General features: G+C 48.9%; 2 protein-coding genes across 2 annotated transcripts; both read right to left on the reverse strand.

Annotated features, from left to right (window-relative positions):
- Window positions 1–3,022: 3,022 nt before the first annotated feature.
- On the reverse strand, window positions 3,023–7,670 carry LOC130370069 (uncharacterized). The gene is made up of 18 exons (XM_056575726.1): window positions 7,432–7,670; window positions 7,298–7,350; window positions 6,736–6,825; window positions 6,459–6,586; window positions 6,135–6,275; window positions 5,979–6,047; window positions 5,724–5,894; window positions 5,545–5,641; window positions 5,257–5,465; window positions 5,017–5,170; window positions 4,745–4,944; window positions 4,544–4,664; window positions 4,247–4,452; window positions 4,047–4,164; window positions 3,757–3,926; window positions 3,557–3,657; window positions 3,371–3,483; window positions 3,023–3,286 (listed from the first exon to the last, which is right to left on the reverse strand). The coding sequence occupies exons 1-18, from the start codon at window positions 7,458–7,460 to the stop codon at window positions 3,132–3,134; spliced, it is 2,325 nt and encodes a 774-aa protein (XP_056431701.1). The 5' UTR covers window positions 7,461–7,670; the 3' UTR covers window positions 3,023–3,131.
- Window positions 7,671–7,989: 319 nt separating this feature from the next.
- On the reverse strand, window positions 7,990–23,005 carry arhgef15b (Rho guanine nucleotide exchange factor 15b; the record flags this gene model as incomplete). The annotated part of the gene is made up of 18 exons (XM_056576166.1): window positions 7,990–10,146; window positions 10,808–10,912; window positions 11,122–11,207; window positions 11,959–12,126; window positions 13,806–13,960; window positions 14,306–14,398; window positions 15,800–15,874; window positions 16,380–16,509; window positions 17,150–17,302; window positions 18,055–18,215; window positions 18,541–18,677; window positions 18,756–18,878; window positions 20,065–20,123; window positions 20,373–20,436; window positions 21,021–21,153; window positions 21,239–21,754; window positions 21,842–22,083; window positions 22,684–23,005. Coding segments are annotated over 18 exons (2,907 nt in total), but the record flags the coding sequence as incomplete, so codon positions are not given.
- Between the last annotated feature and the right edge of the window lie 2,292 nt (window positions 23,006–25,297).

Here is a 25,297-nt window from a genome sequence, read left to right on the forward strand (position 1 = left end):
TGTGTGTGTGTGTGTGTGTGTGTGTGTGTGTGTGTGTGTGTGTGTGTGTGTGTGTGTGTGTGTGTGTGTGTGTGTGTGTGTGTGTGTGTGTGTGTGTGTGTCCATCCATCCCAGCCCCGCCCACCTCTCACCAAGGTTTGCCTGTTCGTCGCTCCGTCTTTCACTCTGTTGCTCTCTTGGTATTTGTAGTTCGGTTATTTTGTAGTTCTTTATATTTGGCTTCTAGAAGGTCAGGGGCCCCACAGGCTAATACTGTGGAGGGGGAACTGAGAACTCACACACACACCCTAGAAGTAACATCATTAATGTGCCGATACATCGGGAAACAACTAAGGGCATGTAGGGTTTGGTTCAAGCGTGAAGTTAACCTCGAGGTTAACTCAGATACTCACAAATGTAAAAACTATTTAAAGGAGCAAAACGGAATCAAAGTAAGACACCTAGTCGATGACGTCTTTTGTATTTGCTTTACACATACGCGTGTTCCCACTCTCATCGGCACTAGCTATCCGCCCTCGTCCCTACCGACGCCGTTTATTTGAAGGACCCCCCTCCCTGTGTCTCCAGCCAACCTTTCTGTCGGTAGAACGCTTGACTGGTGGTCCGTCTCCCCCCCCCCCCCCCCCTCCCTCACACTGACGGGGAAACATGGCAGTCCCTCATGGGCATTACGTCAGGCTAAATGCTACAAGTTTACATTGTGAATGCGAATGTACCGTGTCTGCTTTTATGTGCTTCATGATCATACACATGTGGGTGGGAGGGGGGGTGTTTTTATCCAACGCAGACTCTTAAGTATTCACTTACACCACGATTGATTATCTACGGTGCGGTAGGGGGGGGGTGAAATGATCCAAGCATATCCGTTTATGAACCAACCACGTTTTGTTGCCAATTTGATACGTTTGTGTTATTTTACGTGAGATGCGTTTCACCCCAGTCTGTGTATTTGTTTCGTTTTGTGTTTTTCGCACTGGTTGGGTTAAGTCCGCTATACATTGTGACCCGGCCCATGGGCAGAGCGGGAACATGGGTCGTTGTCCAATCAAAATGTGAAAACAAATGGGTTGTCTGCGGCCCATTCGCTGCTTTGTACAAGACGTTGATTTGTATTTTAGTTTTTCCTTTTTCAGTTTGTTGCATTGTACAGGCTGTTACATAACATTAAAATCATATCTTCCCAATTTGTAAAAAAATGAAAAGAAATAAACCAAAAAACACAGTACGAGATGCAAAAGACTCTTTTCTGCAATTTGGGTGACTTCTGGGATTCGATCATTAGTGCATATTATCTTATTTGATCTGGGATAAATGTGCTATCCTATTTTAACCTGGATTAATAGTTTTATTTTATGTAGGATAACAGGTCATCTTTTAACAGTGATCAGCAGTTTCAAAGGCTGCGGTCAGAGAGTCTTAGCTTAGGAAGGTTCCAAACTTTACCCTGAAGTATCCAAGTGGTGACCATAAGAGCTGTTTAAATTCTCCTAATGCTAAGGAAAGGTGCTTCTATAATGCTTACGTTCTCCTTTAGCATAGGTTACACTGGATACTGTGGGTGTGGTACGGCAGGCCTGAATGGGCCGATTGCTCTGTTGCTAGCTTAGCCACTTTTTAGAGTTTAACACGGGTTTAAACTCGTCGGTGAAGCAAGAAGTCACGTGACGTCTTAAACTCCATTGCTGTGTCATATGTACTTGTGGTTTAAGCTGCAGCTGCGTTTTACCTTGATCTCAATTGCTGTGTCTTCAGAAAAATTCACATCAGACACTAGAGGGCGTATTTTGTGCGTGTTAGTCTAATCTCGCAACTGACGTGGTTTTAGAGGAGACAAAACCAGTTTTCAGGATGAAACAAGGCTCCATCATAACCAACACACAGAATTAGTTTTATGAATAATAGGTATGATACATTTACACGTATTACACCAGGTAGGTCTTCAGTACAATACAGGCTACAATATAGGAGTTGCTTAAAGTGCCCAACTAAAACTCTACAAAGAACAGATTATTTGTATGTAAAAAAATAAATAATAATGCACAGAGGATCGTACCATTCAACGAAACATAAAAAGGTCAATACTTAACTAAAATGGTCCTAACTCTCTCCTAATTGAAAGGCGTGACATTACCCTAATTACTCGCATAGTCCTATTAGTTCGTCTTCAATTAATTAAGTAGTCACGTTTGCATACACACACCAAGAGATAACACTGACAGCTAATTGATTGACGTATGTGAGGGCAGATTCCAGACTCAGATTTCCACAAAAAGTAGCCTAGACTATTTCATAATATATGTCATCATTATTAGCGTTTTTATTATATTAGTTCATTTTACATTCCCATTAAGTTTGTGGGTAATTATAGCACAAAATGCATCCACCATTAAGTTAAGACTGCATGCTGGGGTATACTAGAAATCAGAGTACTTCCGGTTTCCAAGCAGTTTAAACCGAGTCAGCTAGGAATCAGCTGATCCTGTACGAGTCGTTACACAGCAATCACGTTCAGCTGCGTGTTAAACTCCAGAACCTCAGTTTTAAGGAGTACGGTTTTAAAGCGCAGCAGAGCTTGCGCAATGCTAACTGACAGAGCAATCAGCCCTTTATGTTCAAGTATGCTGACCCGTAAACAGTCCCTTCATCTATCTATACCTTGTGTTCATGGCAGGGGCCTCACTCTAATGATCAATTTAAGAAAGTTACTTTCTAGGCCGGAATGCATGGAGTGACCAGATGGAACGCCAGGCCAGCTATAACACATCGGTCTGCAGTTACATTTAGCATGAAGACCCTTGATCCGGCATGTTCTGTGTGAGCCTACCGATGGCTCCGACCTCAGCACACTGATGGGGAGGTGAGTGAATTTTTTTTTTATGTATAAATGTTTGTCCTCCAGAGGATATTCAGACATTGGATTTAATCAGGGCAAGGACCAAACACAAAAGTAATAGACCTACAAAAATTTATTGTTATGGAGTGCGAGTGCAAGGATGGCAATTTAAGGACATTACAAACAAGGTTTAGTAGAAAAAGCTTTTATTGAGCAAACGGTATCCTTTTAACATCTGTGAAACTAAACAAGCATTTGGTCATCGTAAAACTAGAGCCTAGGCTTGAGCATTGCCTTCTCAGGGGTGAAACCTAGCTGTCACCAAGTCCTTCAGGAAATAGACCACTTTGCTGTATTTTGTTGGCTTATCAGCCATTATTTCTTCTGCACTGCTCACATTAAGCAGGGGGGCTGCGGCGGGATCATTGCCATCGAACGCCATTTTCTGTTGGACTAGGACACAGAAAACAATGCAGGATAAATTAACAGAAGTCAACAAGGAGCACATTGAGCAACGCTTTACGAGTCATCACGTACCATAGTGCGGGTCATGTCGAATGCTGCCAACACCCGCATAGTCAGATACAAACTTGTGGAGTTGGAACAGGCGATAGAGGCCAGACAAGTGATAGGCACACTGCACAGTGATCCTGTGGAAAGGGAGAGCACAGTTTAATCTCTGCAATGCTAACTAGGCAGGGACCAGCTGGAAAAGAGGCGCACCTTTCAGGAGCTTCCATGGCCAGACGTGGGGGTCCTTTCTCAGTGAGGATCTTTGGCTCGAAGACTACCTCGTTTTCGTAGACAACGAAATCATTTGTAAGCTAGAAACAAAACAGTATTCTGCGTTACTCAAAGCCAGTCAAGAAAAGAAAAGTCCCAAGCTCATGCTCTGGTGACAGAATTGAAAACTGGTGCATTACCTTAACCTTCGTTCCGCAGGTTTGGACCCCAAACGTGAACAGGGCCAACGATTTGTCGCTTTCTTTGGCACCACAGCTTCTGTTCAGGAGTGAAATCCTGTAGGGGTCCCCAGCACTAGGGATGGCAGACATGTTTGCCACTATGGTCACGTGTCCATTTGGGGAACATACTGGAAACAAGGCAAACACATTTTTTTCTTTAAGTATACCATAATTTGTTGATGAAAGGATGTTCATGAAAATAACTCCCTTTCTTTACATGAGCAATACATACATGATGAGCCTCTTACCGATCATTTCAGTTGTGGCAAACTGACAAGTTTTGACGGTGGTGCCTTTCGCCTTCAAGGACTTCAAGCCACGTACAAGAATCTCGAAGGTGGCTTCAAAAGTCTTCATGCCAATGTTCTGTTCAGGAGAACATATGCAAAGTTTAACTGTGCCCGAAAGCTCCCAACATCTTACAAAATGATGTAAAAGCGAACAATACCTTATAGATGTAGCCAGTGGAAAACAACGGCACATTCAGTATCTGACCCTCACTGGTGTTAGTCAGGCCGTACCCCTGCTCCATAGCAAACACCTCCGTCAGTGGGTAAGGGCCAGCATAGACTGCCCACAGATAGGCAAAGGGCCCCAAGTCCAGCTTAAAGCTGATGCCCTTCTCATAGCAGTGAGCCTCAAAGATCGGGGGAACTTGTGACAAAAACAAAGTCCATAGTACAAGGTTAACAGGAGATGCTGAACAGGGTCAAGAGATGAAGAGCTTGCCAGTGCGTCAACTTACAGACATCTTTAAACACTGCCACAACTGTGGAATGGTGATAAAAGGATTCCACCATCGCAGGCATAATGGAGAGTGTAAAGTTCATGTCCAAAGTGTATTGCAGAATTCCCTCCTCAGAGAGCTAGTTGGGAAAATATATATTCAATGGTGAGCAAGTTCAAGTAAAGCATTTGAATCATAAACAGTAATAAAGGATCCTACCTCCATGGGGACAATAGGGTGGTTGAAGCGCATCCCCAGAGTGTAACCATGGGTGAAATTAGGATGAAAAACTTCCGAGATGTTGGCATTCATAACATCACCAATATACTCCCTGCCAGTCAACATCAAGGCAGTCAACTGTACATCTTCGGCAAATACTCCAATGTAGACGGTGAAAGTATGCTCCGACAACACAGTTTCTGCGATTTAAAAGGCTCAGTCAGCATACTGGTTGAGATATCAATAAAGACTTTTGAACGAAGATTACTTACGGTTTATGCAGATGTTGGGCCATGACAGAAGTGGTGAAACAAGCGGCCTGTACTGACGCAGTCTGGTGTCCATCTGATTCACGTCAATGAACTGATTCTCAAAGTACATATTGAAGAGGTAGTACTCGCTGTAGATGTTGTGCTGCACAAAGCTCTGAAAGTACAGCAGGTAAGGGCGTCACCTGGATGAAGCACTGAGGAATCCAGAGCGCCGGCCAAGGAAAGTACAGTCCTGCCCACCTTCTTGTAGCCTCCTACGGCATCAAAAGGGATGGTGACCTGGACCTGAGACCCAAACACCTCCATGTTGTAGCCCCTCGCCGCGGCGTCGGCTGGCTCCAGGAGCTGGCCATTGGCGCCGATGCGGAGTCGTTGGCTCTGCTGGTCAGTCTCGCCAGTCTCCAGGGGGTTCACCCACACCAGGCTGCTGTCGTTGTAGAACCCGTCGCCTGGGGAACCAAACACCCTTCCTGAGTATGTGCAGGCAACGGGAAGTGGAATGTGCCAGTGACGCCAATGTCGACTCACTCATTGGGCAGGCAGCAAGCAAGTCTACGACGAGAACGGTCCAACCTTTCCTGGTGAACAGTGTCGCGTGCACGGTGTCCACAGTCACGCCGTCGACCTGTAGGAGAAGGTAGTTTGCATTACAAGAGGTAAACCTCAAGCAGCCAGTGCTTGGGTTGCAGTTTTAAAGGGTAACTTACAAGGGTAACGGTAGAGTCAGGCTGTCCATACGGCGTACGGAAGACATATCTCCCTTGAGTCATGCTAATCGTGTATCCGTTTTCCTCTGCAGTGGACAACGTGATTGGACTAAACTGCTGGTCCCCCTTCTGAAACAGTACTTGCCAATCGTCGTGAGCCAAACCGTACGCCTGGGGACGAATGAAAACACCCTGGTAATAAAGTGCTTTAAGCTGCATTTCCACATGGTGCTTTAGTGAGCCAAGTCAACTTACACCATCTACAGCAGAAGTCCAATGAGCACCTTTAATACCCGGAAAGTGCATGTCCTTCCTCATGGTTAGCTGTAGATGGAAGTGAGTTAACCATTTAAAAGCAGCAAGGACACAAAGTGACCTCCACATGCGTCCGTCCAGTTTGTGCCGGCTTACTTCCATGTAGTTGACCTCACAGTTGAGCTCTCTGGAAGACCAGGGCAGTGCAGGTGTACACGTCTTATTCACATCGTAGGTCTCCTCCACGCCGTCTTGCGTCACAATCATGTTGAAGCTAAACGTGAATGTTTCATCGTCCTGCGATAGACATCGTACAGGTTACCGATCACATTTGCTATACAATGCATACATTTTCTAAAATTCCACAAAGTCACCCAACTTAATGAATTCAGTTCATTAAAAAAAACAAAAAACAGCACTGTCTACAGTGTTAATATATGCAAGAGAGAGGCCAGCCTTCCTTCAACCTGGTGCCCACACCTCATTGAGAGCGGTACAGGAGAAGTAGGACGCCCGGAGCTCAGCCAAGCCCAGGTGAGGCCGCACATTGACGCTGTAGCCGCACTCAGCTGCATACTGCTCGGTGATTGGATGGACCCCCGTATCATCTGCAATGCCCGGGGGTGAAAGGTCATCCTTAGGACACTTAATGGCAGTCCCCAAGTTGTGTTAACAAGGGACAAAGAAAATGGTCCCGCTCAATGTCGTCTTTAGCTCAGTGAGCTATAATTTAAAAGGGGTGCGTGTTGTGACTTACCAACAGCCTCAAAGCGGATGTCTTCCCCTGTGAATGTGGTGTCAAACCCTAGCCGGAAGTACCGATCCAGACAGTCCACACCAAAGGTTCCTGTGTAGATTTGATAATAAAAGATCCATCTAAAAACATGTACCATAGATTGCAAGGACAAGTGTAACACCTCTAAAAACGCTGGCCATGCCCAAGTCCATTATTATGGAGTACAGCACAAATTGAGACGAATATAAAATTGTATTATTATTCAGCAAGAAGTACATACCCAGCCCGTGGCCTTTTATGACTACCCACAAATGTTGGATGCTGACTAAACAGTTAAATAAATACTAAATTTCACAAGCATAGCACTAATACAGACAGAATATGCCAACTTTGAAAAGGCAACTCCCCTGACCCCTTTGCCCTTGCTACACACATCCCCAGACCCAAGCTGAGGCTATTCCGTCAACCATATGAACCATAAATGGCATGATCATAATGTCTGCATTAAGCGTGATTTCTGATAACCGCGGTTGCTGCTTGATTATTATTATAATGACTGATTTAATTTACATATGCAGCTTACCAGTGGGAAGGTCTGCGCATCTTCCACTTGCCAACAGACAGACAACCAACACCCTGTTAAACATAAAGATCCAGTTACCACAAAAAATAAAAGCTGAAATCACTCCAACGGTAAAGCGGTTTAAAGGAACTCACCCAATGAGAAAATCAGCCACTGGAGACATCGCAACAGGCCGTATCTACTGCTACTTTGATAGCAAAACTACACAACGCTAATGCAAAGGACACGTTTTCCAAAGTGCACGCCGAGCTGCAGGCTACCAATACAACATAAATTGATCTCGTCCTGTCTCGTCTTTATACAGGTCCGGGGCCATCAGCACGTGCCTTATTGATTGCAGGTGCGATCTCCAAGCCAATTAGCTTCATAACCCGCCATCTTCATCAGGTAAGGTGTTAAGGTTATAAGGTGGTGTGTGTGTGTGTGTGTGTGTGTGTGTGTGTGTGTGTGTGTGTGTGTGTGTGTGTGTGTGTGTGTGTGTGTGTGTGTGTGTGTGTGTGTGTGTGTGTGTGTGTGTGTGTGTGTGTGTGTGTGTGTGTGTGTGTGTGTGTGTGTGTGTGTGTGTGTGTGTGTGTGTGTGTGTGTGTGTGTGTGTGTGTAGGGGGGGGGGGGATTCTGCAAGTGTGCCAAGGGAGAGACGTTGATCGATGTATTGTTTAGCAAGCCGTTCTTATCCTTGGTTTTTCGTTATTCTTCAATATTTGCACGCAGAAAGATCGTTCCAGATCATTTGCTTAAGAGCTCTATTTCATAGAAGCAAACATGTCCCGCTTGTTCATTTTATGCCAGTTTTATTTTGGTTTATGTTTGAGACGCTGGGAGATACGAATGTCCTTAAGTAATATGATGGCAATGTTATTAGTTTGTCGACTTGGCACACCTCAGGAATTTTGGGTTGTTCAGACGGAAAGCCCGTTCTGATCTTATGTTCTGACCTGATGACATTGCATAGTGTTTCCAGGATTAAAACCCCGTGCCGTGTGTGTATGTGGATGGTGTTGATCCGTCTGAACAGCGGGGGGTTTAATGTCCTCGTCCTAGTGAGGGTTAGGTTTCCTGGACACGTATAGTATAACGTTACGGTGTTTGGTGCATTTCATAGACAACATGCATGATGCATCCACTCCCCCCCTCCTTCCTTAAACTCTAAGCTTCTCTTCGGATTTTGAAGTATCTCGTTAATTCACGTTATTTACATTCATAAAAACGTATTCCAGAATAGTGAGATCATTATCTCGTTAATTCAGAAAAGAAGAGCAGAATTATTTTCTTGAATTTTCTTGAAGTGAATGCATTACGCTTCTGCACACTGTTTGATCAACGAAATACGGGCCGTTACTGTCCTCATCCTCGTGTTAGTTTTTTTGGCAGATGTTAAAGTGAACATGTTCATCTCGGGAGCATTCATTGACAAATGTTCAACATTTCAGATAATGTTTTACATAAATATTTGTTACAGAATACCTCCCGGCTATTCAGTATAAGAAGAAACCCATCTCAGTGAAAAAGACAGCTGTTTTTTATTAAGAGCACTACTACAATTTTGAAGGAGAGAAGAACCCTCTCACAATTGTATTTACAGTAAATGTACAGCGTATCACGAGAGTCCCGGTCTTCATATTAACAACCAGCACCAGGGGGCGACACTACCCAACAAAGAGAGGACTACAATCAGCAGGTAGAGTGAAACTCAAGAGTTCAACAAAAACGTAAAATAAGCCTTACTAAAAACACATATTTACAACTATTTTAAAAGATTGTGCTTTCAAAATTGATATTGGTTGTGTATTGCATGATAGGATTGACATAAAGAAATACTTAAAACTCGCATGCAGCATCATTCAACACCCCCCACATACCAGAAATAGCAGGTACCTCAACTTTGATTTGTAAATATTAACTTAAAACCCCCGATGAAATAGCATAGAATGTTAAAGAATCTTTGAACCGCTGTGCAGGCATAACCATCCATCACGTAGACAGGGTGGACCACACCATTGTTCCCTGGTATGGCAGGAATGACCAGGGTATGTGCATTGCATGTTGACTGTAGCATGCAGTGTTTCCCCAGGTCAAACACAAGACGAAAGGGCCGCCATCTTGGAAGCAGTGGCTCATATCTCCACGTATGCAGACAATGTGATCGGTCCGGTACGGCAAAGGATTCCAGGTTCGTCTTGTTTTCCAGGGCAGTGCTCCGTTAATACATTCACAGGCAGAAACACTAACCAAGGCAGGCCTGTTCTCCATGAGTGAGTGAATCAGTTAACGTAAGGAAACCGCATCCAGAGGAGCAGTGAGGCGAACAAAAAGGGTATAGTGTCATCCTCCAAATGCATCGTGTGTCCCAAAGCTCCCCAAGAACCCGAGCCCCTGTCTCACACAGTAATCTCACCAGCATCTCCTGAAAATATTCTCAAATCTCATCTCCGGACTCCGGGACAAAAAAACAAATCCCTCCCAATTGGCCATTTGGCAAACGCTATCTTCGTGGCACGAGTCGTCCCGTGGCTTTAGCCGAGTGCAACGTTCTTCGTAGAACATTCCGCGCCTCGTGTTCCGTGTAAACATTCGTCCCCGAGGCTGCGTCGTCGGGGGCCCCCTCCCCGTCCCCGCCCCCAGAGGGCCGTCCGGGTCTTGCCGTGGGGCCCCCTGCCCCTCCCCCTAGGGGCCCGTCTTGGCCTTGACCTGGGCTGCCGCCAGGTTGGCCACCTGGCTGGCGGCCTGCATGACGCGGTAGCGCTCGCGGAGGTTGCGGCGCCTCACGTGCTCGTTGGTGATCTCCACCACGCTGCTCACGGGGAACCAGCCCTTCTGGCCGTCGGACAGGCGGCTCCCCTCGTACCAGCCTGGGGAGGGAGGGGGAGGGAGGGAGGGGGAGAGGGGGGAGGGACGGGGGAGGGCGGAGAGAAAGGATTTGGGAGTTGTCATTTTGGAACCGTCACGTTTGAATTTGAATAACATTTGGATAAACACTCAACAGGATGCTTGAGGGGCGATTGGGGACACGCCTTCAAGAGGACTAGGGTGCACAAATAGGGATTTGAAACTACAATACGTGCAAAATATTTATATAATCCCTGCACTACCCGGACAGTGTGTCATACTACACTGTAAAGAAACATTCAACTGTTGTTATGGAAAATATTCTTTCTTTCGATATGAACGCAGGGTTTAATGTGACGTCACTCCAGTCCCCCTTTCGGCCTAATGGCACGAAAAGTGAACAAGTTATCAAGCCCGCTCGGCCATTCAGCCGGCGCTATCCTATAAGCGACCTGCTGTACGACGTTGCGGACTCTCACTGCATCCACCGCAAGTTGCTTGTGGTGACGCAACGCAAGGGCTGTGATTGGTCTGCTGACCACAACATTTCAGGCAATCCGCTTTTCTGGTTCTCACTGACAGTCTGGGGTGGCTGTGCAGAGCGCTCGAACCTTAGGCTCGGGGGTTCGGACCACCCGGACCACTAGCCCGACCTGCCCGGTGCCGGGGGGGGGGGCTACGTACCTTCGTTGGTCTTGCGCAAGACGTTGATTATCTCGGTGGGCTCCAGGGAGAGCTCGTCAGTCTGCCCGGCAACGTACTGCTCCACACACTGCACCTGGGGGCAGTCTGCTCACACACACACGCACACGCACACGCACACACACACCGATAATTAAACTCATGAAATAGATATAATACATATTCATTGTCCTTACGGCGTATTGATACTACAATTAGGGTATGTATCATTTTTGTCTCCTCCTCCTCCTCCTCCTCCTCCTCCTCCTCCTCCTCCTCCTCCTCCTCCTCCTCCTCCTCCTCCTCCTCCTCCTCACCCCAATCCTCGTAGATGACCTCCTCCACATCTCGCTCCGGGTTACTGGGGTTGGGGAAGGCCACGACCCACCGGTGCAAGTCGGACCTGGAGTCAGAGACGGGGGACAGTGCTTCAGACAGGTAAGTGGAACACCATATGAGTGAGGCTAAATGGAGCACCATGCTAGGGAGGCTAAGTGGAGCACTATGCTAGTGAAGCTAAGTGGGGTACCATGCTAGTGTGGCTAAGTGGAGCACTATGCTAGTGAGGCTAAGTGGGGTACCATGCTAGTGTGGCTAAGTGGGGTACCATGCTAGTGTGGCTAAGTGGGGTACCATGCTAGTTAGGCTAAATGGAGCACCATGCTAGTGAGGCTAAGCGGAGCACCATGCTAGTGAAGCTAAGTGGAGCACTATGCTAGTGTGGCTAAGTGGGGTACCATGCTAGTGAAGCTAAGTGGGGTACCATGCTAGTGAAGCTAAGTGGGGTACCATGCTAGTGAAGCTAAGTGGGGTACCATGCTAGTGAAGCTAAGTGGGGTACCATGCTAGTGAGGCTTAATGGAGCACCAGGACACTTCAAGAAAGTCGACATGAAAGCAGTGAATTCCTGAATAGATCCACCCAGTAGACAAAGCGAGACATGCCTGTACAAATTAAAATAAACCGAAGCAGGGGCAGGAAGATCCAGCTTTACCGGTTAATGGTTATCTGGAGCCAGGTCGGTTAATATTGTGGCTTGTCGTACTCCAAACACAACAAAAAACAACAACAACATGGTGTGGCAATCGCCGTGGCAATCGGCGACGTGCGCGCCCGGACCGACGCACTCGCGCGGGCGGGGGGGGGGCACTCACTGCGAGGGGGCTTTGAGCAGACGCTCCATCAGTCGGCCCTGGTGGTTCTCCAGCAGCGTGAGGGTGAAGCAGTTCTCGTAGAGGGCCGGCCCGGTGGGCCCCTCCACCACCGGCTCCACCTGCACCAGGGAGCGATGGGCGTAGTCCAGCACCACGAAGCGCTCCGGGCTGTCGGGGAGGGGGGGGGTGGGGGGGGCACATTTACATTTAGGGCGTTTTATCCAAAGCGACTTGCCATCAGTACTTTTTGCTGACGAAAGAGAAACAAGGAGAAGGTGTGTGTGTGTGTGTGTGTGTGTGTGTGTGTGTGTGTGTGTGTGTGTGTGTGTGTGTGTGTGTGTGTGTGTGTGTGTGTGTGTGTGTGTGTGTGTGTGTGTGTGTGTGTGTGTGTGTGTGTGTGAGAGAGAGAGACTTGCAATAAGTATATCTTTCAGAAGAGAGAGAAACAACAATGTATCGCTGTCGGTGCAGTAAGGATGTTCATAGAACTGAGTGCCAAGCACTAACGATCACTAGGTATACAACAAAGACAGCTAGGATAAGATGCTACACGATGCCAAGTACTGTTTTTAAGTGCCAGGACGTACAACAAACAATAAGTGTGTATGTAAGGGGGTAAGGGGGAGTCTTTTGCGAAAGCTGGTGAAGATAAAATTGAATGAGCAAAATAGATTTTAAACCTTGCAAAATAGATTTTAAGCCTCAACGTGTTCTACCATGATATATAAAAAGGTTCAATAAGAAATAATACATTTTCTTTTCTTTTTTTTCCTTCCTACAACATGGATTTAAACAAGCTACTGGGCCAACGGTAGAAATGACAGAAATGTCATTGGTAGGCATTTCTGGCATAACATGGTAGGCTCATGTTATTGCTGTCATGAGTTTGAAGGAAGAGGGGAATCACATGGCACGTGGTTCTGATTGGCTCAACCTTGTGCCAATCAGAAAGGGCGCCTATCTCACCCCCTGGGATTATTTCCCATTAAGAGCTCACACAGCAGCTCTGTTAACACAACCTTACGTAGCCACTCACCACCACATGTTTACAGTGGAGTGGAGAGAGCACGACATGATCTGAGAAGGAAATGGTCCCAATGTAAACATGACTAATCATTAGCCTGTGATTTGCCTGCCAATAGGACCATCAAGTGTGTGGTGTGTCAGGCTCACTCCACCACAGACAACAACAACACTCCAGTCGGAGCCAGGAAAGGCTTATTGTATCAGGCTTTCGTCTTCTGCGGGAGGGAGACCCCAGTGTGGCAGCGGTGCCGTAGCAAATGGACAGAGTTTGAGTGTGTAAAGAGGGACACGGATACGAGCCCTCCCTCCCTCTCTCCCTCCCTCTCTCCCTCCCTCTCTCTCTCTCTCTCTCTCTGCGGGAGGAGTGTTGCATTCACACTCACACCCATCTTGGTGCTAGGATAACCCTTCGGTTCCCTGAACCAATCCGGGGAGAGATGCCCTGATTGGTCAGAAAAGAGCGGGGGGAGTGGTCTAAAATCTAAATTTCTCATTGAGGCTTAGGGCAGTCAGCCAAACAGAGCATTCAACTCACTATTAGCTGACGGATGGCTATGGCATTCATAGAAAAATACAGCACTTTAATGTAATTGTTACCGCGCTGTCAACACTGCTAGGAAGATATCTGTATAATGTACTGTACAGCCTGTAGCATAACATATTCTTTTACTAGGAGTGATGAGGCTTATCTCTCTAATGTAATACATAACCTATATGTAGCATGACATAGGCCTTTGTCTGGTGATAATGCCTACCTCTATAATGCAATATATAACCTATACATAACCCTTTGTCTGGTGATAATGCTGATGCCGACTGACCCTTTCTTGGAGGCGAGGATGAGGAGGTCGTTGAAGAGGAAGAGGTGGACCGGGCTGAACTTGGCCCGCATGTTGAAGATGGTCGCCCCCTTGGACATCTCCCCCAGCTCCCCCTTCTTCTCCAGGTTCCGGTTCTGGGAGATGATGGGCAGGGCCTGGACCGAGAGAGAGAGAACCATACAGATAAAGACGCAAAGAGCTCAGAGAAAAGTGGAGCTGCAAACTCTGACGCTTATCGTAAGTATGAGCGCCTTGGGCTTAATCAAAGGAATGAAAAAAATGTAAAGTGTTATTATCATAATTATGACATGATGCAGAGAGGGTGGGGTTGGTTTCAGTAGCAGCGGAAATATTGAAAGAATGACACCGATGTGAAGGGGAGCAAAAACAATACAATCTAAATGATTCAAAGCACCAACCGTGGGAATAGTTGATCGAGTATTCGAGGAAAATACATACATTTAAAATGAGCTTGTGTGTGTGTGTGTGTGTGTGCTCACCTTGAGTTTGTCAAACTCCAGCATTTTAGAGAGAGCAATGAGCTCCTCCACTTGCTTCATCTTCCCGACCTCTGTGTTGCACTCCTCGATGATCTGTGTGTGTGTGTGTGTGTGTGTGTGTGTGTGTGTGTGTGTGTGTGTGTGTGTGTGTGTGTGTGTGTGTGTGTGTGTGTGTGTGTGTGTGTGTGTGTGTGTGTGTGTGTGTGAGAGAGGGGGAGAAAAAACAGTGTCAAAACATCAGTGCGAATACCGTGAGCACTAAAACCTATAAAAAGCCCCTCATACATATTTCACGTCAGAGACAGAGACTACATGTCTGCCTCCACACACTAGTATCAGGTTCACTTCTTTGTTCATTCTCTTCGACTACACCCTGCTTATATGACACTAAGTTTCTCTGTGGGCCCTGCCTGTCTCTCTCTGACCCCATTTACACCTGGCAATCACATGAATTCTTGGCCATGGGGGGGAGAAGTCATTTAATTCACATCTGACCAGATTCCACGTTAAAATCTGATATTTATTTTGCAGGATCGTAGAACACGGTATTAGCATATCCCCCCAAAGTCCGTTCCCCACGTGTGGGGGGAAAAAAATAAAAAGTTTTAAAACAGTTTGATCATCTGATGAAGACACTCGCTAGCTTAATTAACGTATCGTTTTCCAATGTATTTTTTACTAAGGATGACGTTGTCCCCCAATCGCCCCAGATGAACACCACGACCACGCCTAAAGCTACGGAGACACGTTCTGAGGGCCACACTGGCTCCACTGGGAGGGACGAACCTCCCCTGGTCTTAGTGGTCCACAGTGGGCGACTGAAGCACACGTCCTGATGAAGACGACCACTGATACCTCGTGGCTTCGCTGCCAGACCAAAGCACGTGAAATCCTACCATGTTTTCGCTTCCTGCAGGGCACACAATATGAGTGTCTGTGAAGCAGGTGTCGTTCCGCTGCTGACTTTATAGCGGTTGTGTGTTTATTTTACAGGTTGGGCAGGTTAAGGACGATAGCCGCATTCATGTCCCGTCCCTCTGATGTATATCAGGGAGTCCGACGCACCTACACTTCAGCTCCGTGTGGACGGACCACGGCCCAGGCGGCCTGCCGTCGTGGGTTCACAGATCCGATCACTGCTGTATTATGGGTAAATATACACTTGATTTTTTTTACACAATGCTTCTTATGTGTTTAGGCGATGTCTGACGGCCTAAAATGCATGTCAGTGTGATCTCTCTCTCTCTCTCTCTCTCTCTCTCTCTCTCTCTCTCTCTCTCTCTCTCTCTCTCTCTCTCTCTCTCTCTCTCTCTCTCTCTCTCTCTCTCTCTCTCTCTCTCTCTCTCTCTCTCTCTCTCTCTCTCTCTCTCTCTCTCTCTCTCTCTCTCTCGCTCTCAGCTAGCCTGACCAGGAAGTCCTTCTCAGCCCTCGAGGAACAATCTGCTGACGTTGCCCCACTTTTTTCCCCCAGGGCAAGAGATCCTAATCGCTTACCTTGGACACGGAATCCAGTGCCTTGGAGGCCGTCTGTTCCTCCTTCGTCTGCTCCTTTGTCCTCTTGAGGATGTTCTGAGGGGGGGAAAACAAACCAAGGGGGACAGTGTCTATGTCATGCGTTTCTACAATCTTTCGGGGGAACCAAACCAAGATCAAAAGAAATCCAAAACTGGATCCGAGTTTAAAATGGAAAATAAAATATGGGCAATGACAAACAAACCAAAGAAAGAGGCGGAAGCTTTGGCGCGGTCGGAAGGTGGCGACTGACAGGAACACCGAGGAAACTATGCTGGAATGTGCACGCTCGACAGAAGCCAAACACCACATGGGCATAATGACGCATAATGGGCTTTGCAAAGTGGTCATACGAGGTCACTGGTGTCAGCGTCGTGTCTGTTGCTTGTGGCACTCAGTCCGTCAGTTCGTTCTTATTCACTCTCAGCAGGGGAGTGAATAAATGAACGAGATTGTTTCGTTAGGCTGCAGTATCCCTGGTCGTAGAAGGACAACCGAATAAAACCCCTAAAAAAAAAAAAACTAAAAAATACAGCTAAATACTACCCATGATGCCGCTCACCTCGATGAGCATCTTGATGCGCGTGATTCGCTGGAAGGGCAGCAGCAGGAAGGACATGAACGGCAGGCGCTGGCACAGCGGAGACTCCTGCAGCCGGGAGATGACCTCGGCGAACTGGGCGTTGCTCTTCCTGAGGACATTTACAGCTCCGTTTACATTTCGGCTTTTAATCCGAAGCGCCTTACAATGAGTACATTTGTCACAAGGGAAGAGAAACAGCAACATGTCGCTGTCGGGACAGTAAAGATGTTCATAGAAAGAAGTGCCAAGCTTTTAGAATCGCTCTGTTAACCCGTTCCCCGTATACAACTAAGATAGCTAGGATAAGACGCTACACAAGGCTAAGTACTATTTTTGACTATGGGACCACACCAAGTGTGTGCGTGTGTGTCATTGTATTTGAAGTCGATAGCGCCTGTGATTGTACGGTCTGATGTTTTTCTTGTGGACACTTCTAGGACATATGAGCTATTCTCGGTCTTTCTAAAGCAGGTATCGACCTTGTTTGTTTAGAGAGGTGTGGAGAAAGGGTTCTGTGTGTGTTTGTGCATGTGGGTGTGTCTGTGTCTGTGTCTGTGTCTGTGTCTGTGTGTGTGTGTGTGTGTGTGTGTGTGTGTCTGTCTGTCTGTCTGTCTGTCTAACACACACTGGGCTACACTGGCCAGTCCTCTACCTACTGAAACTGGAACAGTCTCATGAAATAACAGCGTCTTCCCGTGATAATCCCATAATGGTTTCGGAGGAGCGAGGATGGAGACTGGGGGGCCTACATCAGGGTGGTGTAGGTCTTCTCCTGGTAGATCTGGTTGCGGACGTAGTCGATGTACACGGGGAAGTTGTGCTGGGCGTGGTAGTGGATGATGTCGCAGATGTCCGTGAAGACCAGGTTCTGCTCCATGCGATCCTCCAGGTCCTTCAGGAACCTGTGGAAGGGTGGGGGGGGGGTCAAAGGTTACATTTGAGAAAGGGAAAGACCCGCTGTCCTGGTGACCGCGTGCGTTCAGAGGCTGTCGAGATGGCGCTGTGAGCACGATCCCGTAGCTATCGGGACCAGCCAATGAGGAGGCTCCCCTGGCTGCCCTTCTCTACCGCTCCATACTTTGGAGTCTTTACATTTAGACTTTAGACTGCTCTTGAAGAATGCCAGGGATGTATATCACACACCAAACAAGTGGATATGAAGTGGATATGTGGGCATGTAGTGTACATTGCATTGGGTGACCGTGATTGTTGAGTGGTTCACATACTGGCAGAATTCTTCTTTTTTTTTTTTGCTATGGTGTCCATTGAGAGGGAGATGCAGGGTGTATGTTTTGATGTTTGGATGTGGATTGTATGTAGATGTCTCTCTCTCTCTCTCTCTCTCTCTCTCTCTCTCTCTCTCTCTCTCTCTCTCTCTCTCTCTCTCTGTCTCTCTGTCTCTGTCTCTCTCTGTCTCTGTCTCTGTCTCTGTCTCTCTCTCTCTCTCTCTCTCTCTCTCTCTCTCTCTCTCTCTCTCTCTCCGTCTCTCCGTCTCTCTCTCTCTCTGTCTCTCTCTCTCTCTCTCTCTCTCTGTCTCTCTCTCTGTCTGTCTCTCTGTCTCTCTCTGTCTCTCTGTCTCTCTCTGTCTCTCTGTCTCTCTCTCTCTCTCTCTCTCTCTCCATCTCCATCTCCATGAGTAAAAGTCCTCTCTGACCTCTCGCTGACCTCCCGGACCCTCAGGACGTTGGAGAAGAGGGTCTTCCTGTCCCTGACGATCATGGCCTCCTCCAGGTCCCGGCTCTCATGGAAGTGGTTGGTCAGCACACGGAGGGAGCGCAGGTAGGAGGCCTCCGACGTCAGCACCTCGAACATGCTCTGGAGGACGGGGGGGGGGGGGGTACGGGGGGGACGGGGGGGAGGGAATGTCATGCCTATTGATCCCCCAACACACTCCTCCAACCGGAACGTTGTGGGGACAGTTTTCACTCTGGTTCCCCCGCTTTCCATCTCTTGACCTTCTACCTTCCTCTCTCCCTCCCACTTTGGTCATCCCTCCATCCCCAGTGTTCCCTCCTCCCCCCCCGCCCCTCCCCCCCCCCACCCCCAATTTGTCATTCCCTCCCTTCCTCCTCTCAGCCCCCACCTCAGCGTTCCCTATCCCTCCCTTCGCTCTGCCCCCCCTCACCTCCCCCCCCCTCACCTCTTGGTACTTGCAGTCCTCAGGGCTGATGTTCTCCAGCACGCCGCTGTCCCGCACCGCGGGGAGGTCCTGCCACAGCGTGCTGCCCCCCGGCATGGGGGGCCCGGGGCCGAGCCGGGAGACCCCGTTGCTGTTGCTGGCGGCGGCGGCGGCGGCGGTGGAGAGGGGGGAGGAGACGGCGGGGGGGCCCGGGGTCACGGCGGCGGGGGCGATGGCGAGGCGGCGGGAGAACCAGTCCATGGTGTAGTCGGCGCTGGCCTTGCTGATGTTGCGGCCGACCGTCTGGCGCTTGATCTCCTTGGTGATGACGGTGGCGCGGTACGTCTGGTACAGCGGCTCTGGAGGGACAAACAAGGTACGTTTGCCATTTGAGGAACGGTAAGACGCCGTCCTGGGCAGGGTGCATTGTGGGTACAAAGGAGAATAGAGAATGTAATGAACTGAAAAAGGAGAGAAATAGAATAGATGAACACAAACTGGTCTATAGGTTGATCTTATAGTTATTTATTTATTTTTTGTCGCCGAAACGTCTTTGTGTCCGCGACAAATTCTGTATAATTAATGCGTGAAGATGTCCATGTCCATACATTTTAAATCAAAAAGGCGTAGGGCAAGAGATTAACCGAGGATTTGGTGCAATCACATTATCCCTTTTGGTTATGCAACTCTAGAAAACACGGAAGTGATCACTAAAAACACTTTGATTACAAGTTCAATGATCCTTGATTATGACACAGTCACAGTGTCTGGCACCACTTCCCATTATCTGAATTATTACGTCAATTTAGATCCCAATGAAAAGATTAAGCCGGTTGTAACAGCTAGAATACTCACTTCTACACATCCTCCATTTACAGTAGGACAACTCTGTTCTTTAGTTTTTAGGAGTAAAGAGAAACTGTGTAACCATCTAAAATGTGCCTGAAACACAAATAAGCCAGTTTAAGACTTGAGCCACAGTGAAATAGGTTACTAGCCTGGGTAGCCCCGCCCATTCTTCCGGTGAATTCAGTTCGCCCTGCAGAAGGGTCTTGAGAAGAGCAATTTTCTTTCTGTTTCCGATACGTTTTTGCGGGAGCCAATCACCAAGCTGGCTTTTCCCCTTGGCGCGCTATCGGCTGGTTTAACACAACGACGACAGGGAAGCGGGGGCAAAGCAGCCAATCGCGTACAGAGTCAGTTGAACTAGGCCCGTTGATCACGCCTCTTGTGCTGAAGAAAATGACGGCAGCTTCCCCAGACCAACGTGCAATCTACGATTGGCTTGGTCTGGTAACAGCAGGGCTAATAGGTTACCTCATTGTAAACCGCCTACAGGGAACGTTTAGACACTACGGCTTCTATGAACGGCTTTGAGATCCATCTCTTCATTCTGCTGGAGGTTGAATTACAGATGGGTTTGACAATAGAGTGTGTGTGTGTGTGTGTGTGTGTGTGTGTGTGTGTGTGTGTGTGTGTGTGTGTGTGTGTGTGTGTGTGTGTGTGTGTGTGTGTGTGTGTGTGTGTGTGTGTGTGTGTGTGTACCGTCCTGCAGCCTCGACCATTTGAACGAGGACCCCCTCCTAGGTGGAGCGACCGGACGCCTGCGGAGAAAAGGAAGGAAGGAAGGAAGGAAGGAAGGAAGGAATAGAGTGAGAGAGAAAGAGAGAGGTTAGTCATCATCCAACTGGAAAAATCAGCGATGAAGATATGAGGAGGACAAGTATGGCAAAAAATAAAGAAAATAAATCTAAAAACGTCGACCAAATCAAAAATCATAAATCTAAGATGGTTTGACGAACAAATTGAAATAAGTTTAAATGGGAGTGGATTGTGGGGATTTCACAACTCACGCCTCTTCCTCCTCCTCTTCCTCCTCCTTATTTTCATCCGCTTCAGCACACCCATTCTCTTCTTCTACGAGGACAGAAGGAGAAATGGGACAAAATCAAAATCAAATATACTGCTACGACTGTGTAATAAAGTCGCATTAGTTCCCGGTACAGCACAAGCAAGACTTAAAAATATCGATGTAATTCATCAGGCGGTATTCGATTTTAAGTGGATTTTGTAACGTATTTCCCCAGGCAGTAAAATTCAAGTGAAATTATCAATGACGGCCGTAAGTTTTCACTATCATTTCAAGATTCTGTCACCTATCATGTCTTTTCCTTTTATGAACCAGGGCACCGATAGGAGACTACACCTATGAAGATGAGCCTAATTAGACTCACTATGATTAGTGTAATGAGCAACACCTGGGTTTGTCCTTCAACGACGCCTCTGTGTAACGGGTCTGATGACAATAAAATAACTCATCAGGGTCGATTCTATCGGCTAACACTTAGGTCACTTCGTTCACAGCACAGAACCGTTCAGAGGGGAGGCACTCACAACACCACTGACTGGTCTGGAGTCGCCTGCCCCCTGTCAATCATCTCGGAGCCCCGCCTCCACAGAGGCGGGGCTCCGAGATGATTGACAGGGGGGCAGCTGCTCACCTTTCATGGAGGTGAGGGAGTGGGTGGAGGCGCTGCTCAGCCTCCGGGGGTCCGTCCTGGGGGGCGGGAGCAGGGGGGCTCTGCGCTGGAACATGGGGGGGCTCCCGGGGGGGGTGGACAGACTCCGCGCCAGCTGGGCCTCCGAGGTGGCGGGGCGGCCGGGCGACGGCGGCCGCATGGGGGGGGGGAGGGGGGCGCGCCCCCGCATGGGGGGGGGCCATGCCCCCGGCGGCGGCCCGCAGCGTCATGGGAACCCGCTCCGGGACGGGCGGAGCCGCGTCGCCGATGGCGGCGTCTGTCTGCGGCTGGAACTCGGAGTTGGGGTCGGAGAAGCTGGGGGTCAGCTTGGTGCGTCGCTGGGGCTTCCTCACGCGGATCAGGGGGAGGTCCAGCTCGCGGCAGGAAGCCTTCGGCAGCGTCGACGACGACGACGGCGGCGTGGTGAGCGGCAGCGTGATCTCGTAGATGCTCTCCTCCTCCTCCTCCTCCTCGCCCGGCGGGGGTCCGAGCTGGGCCAGGGAGGAGTGCGTGCGTTTGGAGGGCACGGGGGGCGAGCGCGGGGGGTGCTGCTGCTGCTTCAGGAGGCTGTTCAGACCCGGGTCCGAGCGGCGGCGGTGGGTGTCGCTGATCACGGCGTTCAGGGTGTGGTGGAACAGCGCCTTCCTCATCCTGTCGCCGGCCTCCTCCTCCTCCTCCCCCCCGCTCTGGCCCTCCCCCGCCTCGTCTCCCCCCTCCTCCTCCCCGTCCACCTCCTCCACCACCACCACCACCACCACCGGCACCTCCTCCGTCAGCTCCTCCCCCTCTTCCTCCTCCTCCACCTCCTCGTCGTCGTCTTCCAGCCCAGCCCCGTCCGACTGGTCCACCCCCTCCCTCTCCCCCTCCCCCTCGTGGGAGGGCGCTAGCACGGGCACCCACACCAGCCGCATGCCGGGTCGCCGGAGGTGGCACACGCAGCCGCACCGGGGGGCGCAGGTGGGGGCCAGGGGGCGTTCCCCGCAGGGCTCCGCCTCCGCCCCGCCTCCACCCAGCAGCTGAAGCTCCACCTCCTTTCCATCAGGGGCTGAACGAGGGAGAGATGGGTGAGGCAATGGTTATTCAACTCTTTTTTTTGTACACGTAATGTCTAAAAACTACAGCGAACCAAGCACAACTCCAACTCCAGTTCCAAGCCCGTTTATACCATGTTAAAAAAAGGCCTGTGGACTGTTTTTACGTCGCCTAAATACTTTAAAGTATTTTACATGACCTTGTATTTTACATGTTTTTTTTTAAATAATTTTATAAAAAAAAAAAAAAAAATATGATAACACAAAGTCAGATTAACATGACTTCCTTATTGTCTGTCAATATTAATAGGAATAAGGAACTGATTGAAAAGAAAAGTGGAACCAAGGTTCGTGCCAACGTAAGTGAAAGACACTTTAAAGGTCAGATGGAGGTGTAGGTGACCTGCATTGTGTGACGTGATTTGTACACGTGGACATAAGCACACACACACACACACACACACACACACACACACACACACACACACACACACACACACACACACACACACACACACACACACACACACACACACACACACACACACACACACACACACACACACACACACATTAATTGATTGCAATAGGGGATCAGAAATGTAAACGACTACCTGAACGGCCTCCTTCAACGCCGATGTCATTCCCCTCCTCTCCTGTAGGGGGCGCACCCTGCAGACGCGCCGCATGGGCCTGCTGGAGACGCCGGCTCTGCTTCTCAGGCAGCGGGGGCGCCTGCCCCGCCTCCTCCAGCCGGACCGCCCCCAGCTTGGACTTGGGCTTGGGCTTCACCGTGGGGGCCCTCTTGATCACCTTGGGCTCTGGGGGGGCGGTGGTCACCACGGACTGACCCTGGCTCAAACTGTCCACGATCTTCTTGACTTTCCCGGCGGGGGTGGGGGTGGGGGTGGGGGTGGGGGTGACCACCTCGTCCTGGGGGGGCGGGTCGCCGCCGTCAAACGAGGGTTTGGGCGGGATGGTGGGCTTGGGTTTGGCGGACGACGGGGCGGATATGGATAAAGACGACATGGCGATTCCGATCAGATGGGCCAATCAGAGGCCAGGACTGGGGTCCAGGGGGGCGGGCAGAGGGAGTCAGTGGGGGCGTGCCATCCTCGTCTGAGGGTCAAAGAGAAAAAAGCATTTTTAACGTCATCTTTTAAAACTCAAGGCAGCCACTGAGCTGCCGAAACAAAGAAATGACAGCTGTAGCTCACCGAGTTAAATATAAAACATGGTTATTCAGCATTTCCTTGGCCAGACTTCTTGGGTAAACAACAGGCCTGCGGCCGTGTCTGCACTGCCCAATCTCCCAGCGGAAAAGAAACGCATATAGACTTTGGACTGAGAGGGGAACACACCTCTGTCGGGATCGGGAGCATTCCTGAATATGAATCCCAGCGTTGTAACGTCAACGGCATGCAATGACGCGCTTCGGCTCCCCCCCCCCCCCCCCCCCCCCCGGCTGCTGACTAAGTACTTGAAGTATATTTATTGCATAGGGAAGCAATTACCATAACAAGTATATCGGTAACACTTGTGCCCGTTTACCTAAAGGGACCCAAAGTGCTAGGGCTTGTTGATTTTCTTACTTCCACTCCCTTGGAAATAATGTGAGAGTGGTTTACATCCGATTGACCGGATGTTTAGAGGAAGGCTTTTGGAGGTTGTTGTTGACGTGTGTCTTTGCAACCAAAGTCACATCTGTTATAACAATTTAACTGATGCTATAACAGCAAAGGCTTGTGAAAACGATTTTATTTGCCATTCATTCACACGTTATTATGGCCCTATCATTGTCATCATTCGTAATTGTATAATGCCCCTCCCTGGAATTGAGGAACTGCCACCTTTCTGGTCGAAGTTGGGTACATTTCCAAAACAAAATCACACCATTCGGTGACCCCACATCTCCGATTCTCACCACAGGTTTCCCATCAAACATTTATCTGAATCCAATTGCCGACATACATCCTGTCTTGTAAAATGTATTAGGGACACTTGGACTTTCACTCCACATGCAAAACACACGTGACCATATAAAGCCTTTGGTCAAAATGCCCCAAGCACTTTGTCTATAAAAGGCCTCGCCCACCCCTACACCTATCCCCGGCCAAATGGCCAGTTGCCCGCTTGGCAGACTATCCTTAAAGCATATGCAGGCTCTTTGATATGCAGCAGCAGCTGATGCAATATTCAACTCAAAGCATTTAGTCATCCAGACAAATGTCGAGGCCGGGATGGTTCAGGGCGTATGGAAAGACATGTGGGTTAGACTTGTGGTGGGCGACTCCCGGCCGACCCGATGGGCTGCGGGTTTGATGCCCAATGTCCTCCATGATATACGAGTGAGATGTCAAACCGCTAACACGGCCCTTTCACTACCCTGTCTCTGTGTGGGTTGCATTGGGCAGGACTGGCTCCCATATTAATTATAATAACAGAGAGCAGGAATAGATCATGGTGAGAGAGGAGCCTCTCACTGTAACTCATTCCTAATTTATCTAGAATCTAACCGTACTCCCTTGTGGGACAGAGGAAAGGGTTATCTCTTTCATATTCACGTCATATCTTCAGTTAAACTTCATGTTGTTTTGAATGGGCTCTTCGCAATAACACTGGGTCAAAAAGAAGAATAGCCTTTGTGAATTGTTTTGACCGCCCGTGGAGTTATGGTGAAGTGGCACAGCGATGAGGCTATGAGCCAACTGCTGCACACAATCGACAGCAGGTTGGGATTCTCGCTTGCTATTGCCTTTAATTCACTCTTCACAAACGCACGGCAGGCTAGAACCGCTTGCCATTGCGTGGGACGCCATGCGATTGCCAAATATTAGCAATGAACCGCCCCAGCTAGTCGGACCAGTTTCGACGGCGGAGAGCTGGCGTACAGCGAAGGGGACCCGCGAGGAGAGGGAAACAGATCCAGCCTCACTAATGTTGCATTTCAACATGTCTTTCAGACCGTTTTGGTCTTTCTTGTCTCTTGGGGAGAAAGGCTGCAGTGTCAACAACAAACTACTCGTTGACTCGTCAACATGATCACTCCACGCGCGCATACACACACACACACACACACACACACACACACACACACACACACACACACACACACACACACACACACACACACACACACACACACACACACACACACACACACACACACTAAAACAGTTATTTCTTGATACCATCAGACTGACAAAGAAAACTTGATAAGGCAAGGCA

Source organism: Gadus chalcogrammus, chromosome 17 (assembly GCF_026213295.1).
Source record: "Gadus chalcogrammus isolate NIFS_2021 chromosome 17, NIFS_Gcha_1.0, whole genome shotgun sequence".
NCBI lineage: Eukaryota > Metazoa > Chordata > Actinopteri > Gadiformes > Gadidae > Gadus > Gadus chalcogrammus.

What these genes read in the sequence shown, in the direction of transcription:
- LOC130370069 (XM_056575726.1), bottom strand. Translation starts at nt 7,460, where the DNA reads ATGTCTCCAGTGGCTGATTTTCTCATTGG. An exon ending in ATGCGCAGACCTTCCCACTG is followed by an intron (nt 6,826 to 7,297) that starts GTAAGCTGCATA and finishes AAATCTACACAG; the next exon opens with GAACCTTTGGTGTGGACTGT. An exon ending in GGACTTCTGCTGTAGATGGT is followed by an intron (nt 5,895 to 5,978) that starts GTAAGTTGACTT and finishes ATTCGTCCCCAG; the next exon opens with GCGTACGGTTTGGCTCACGA.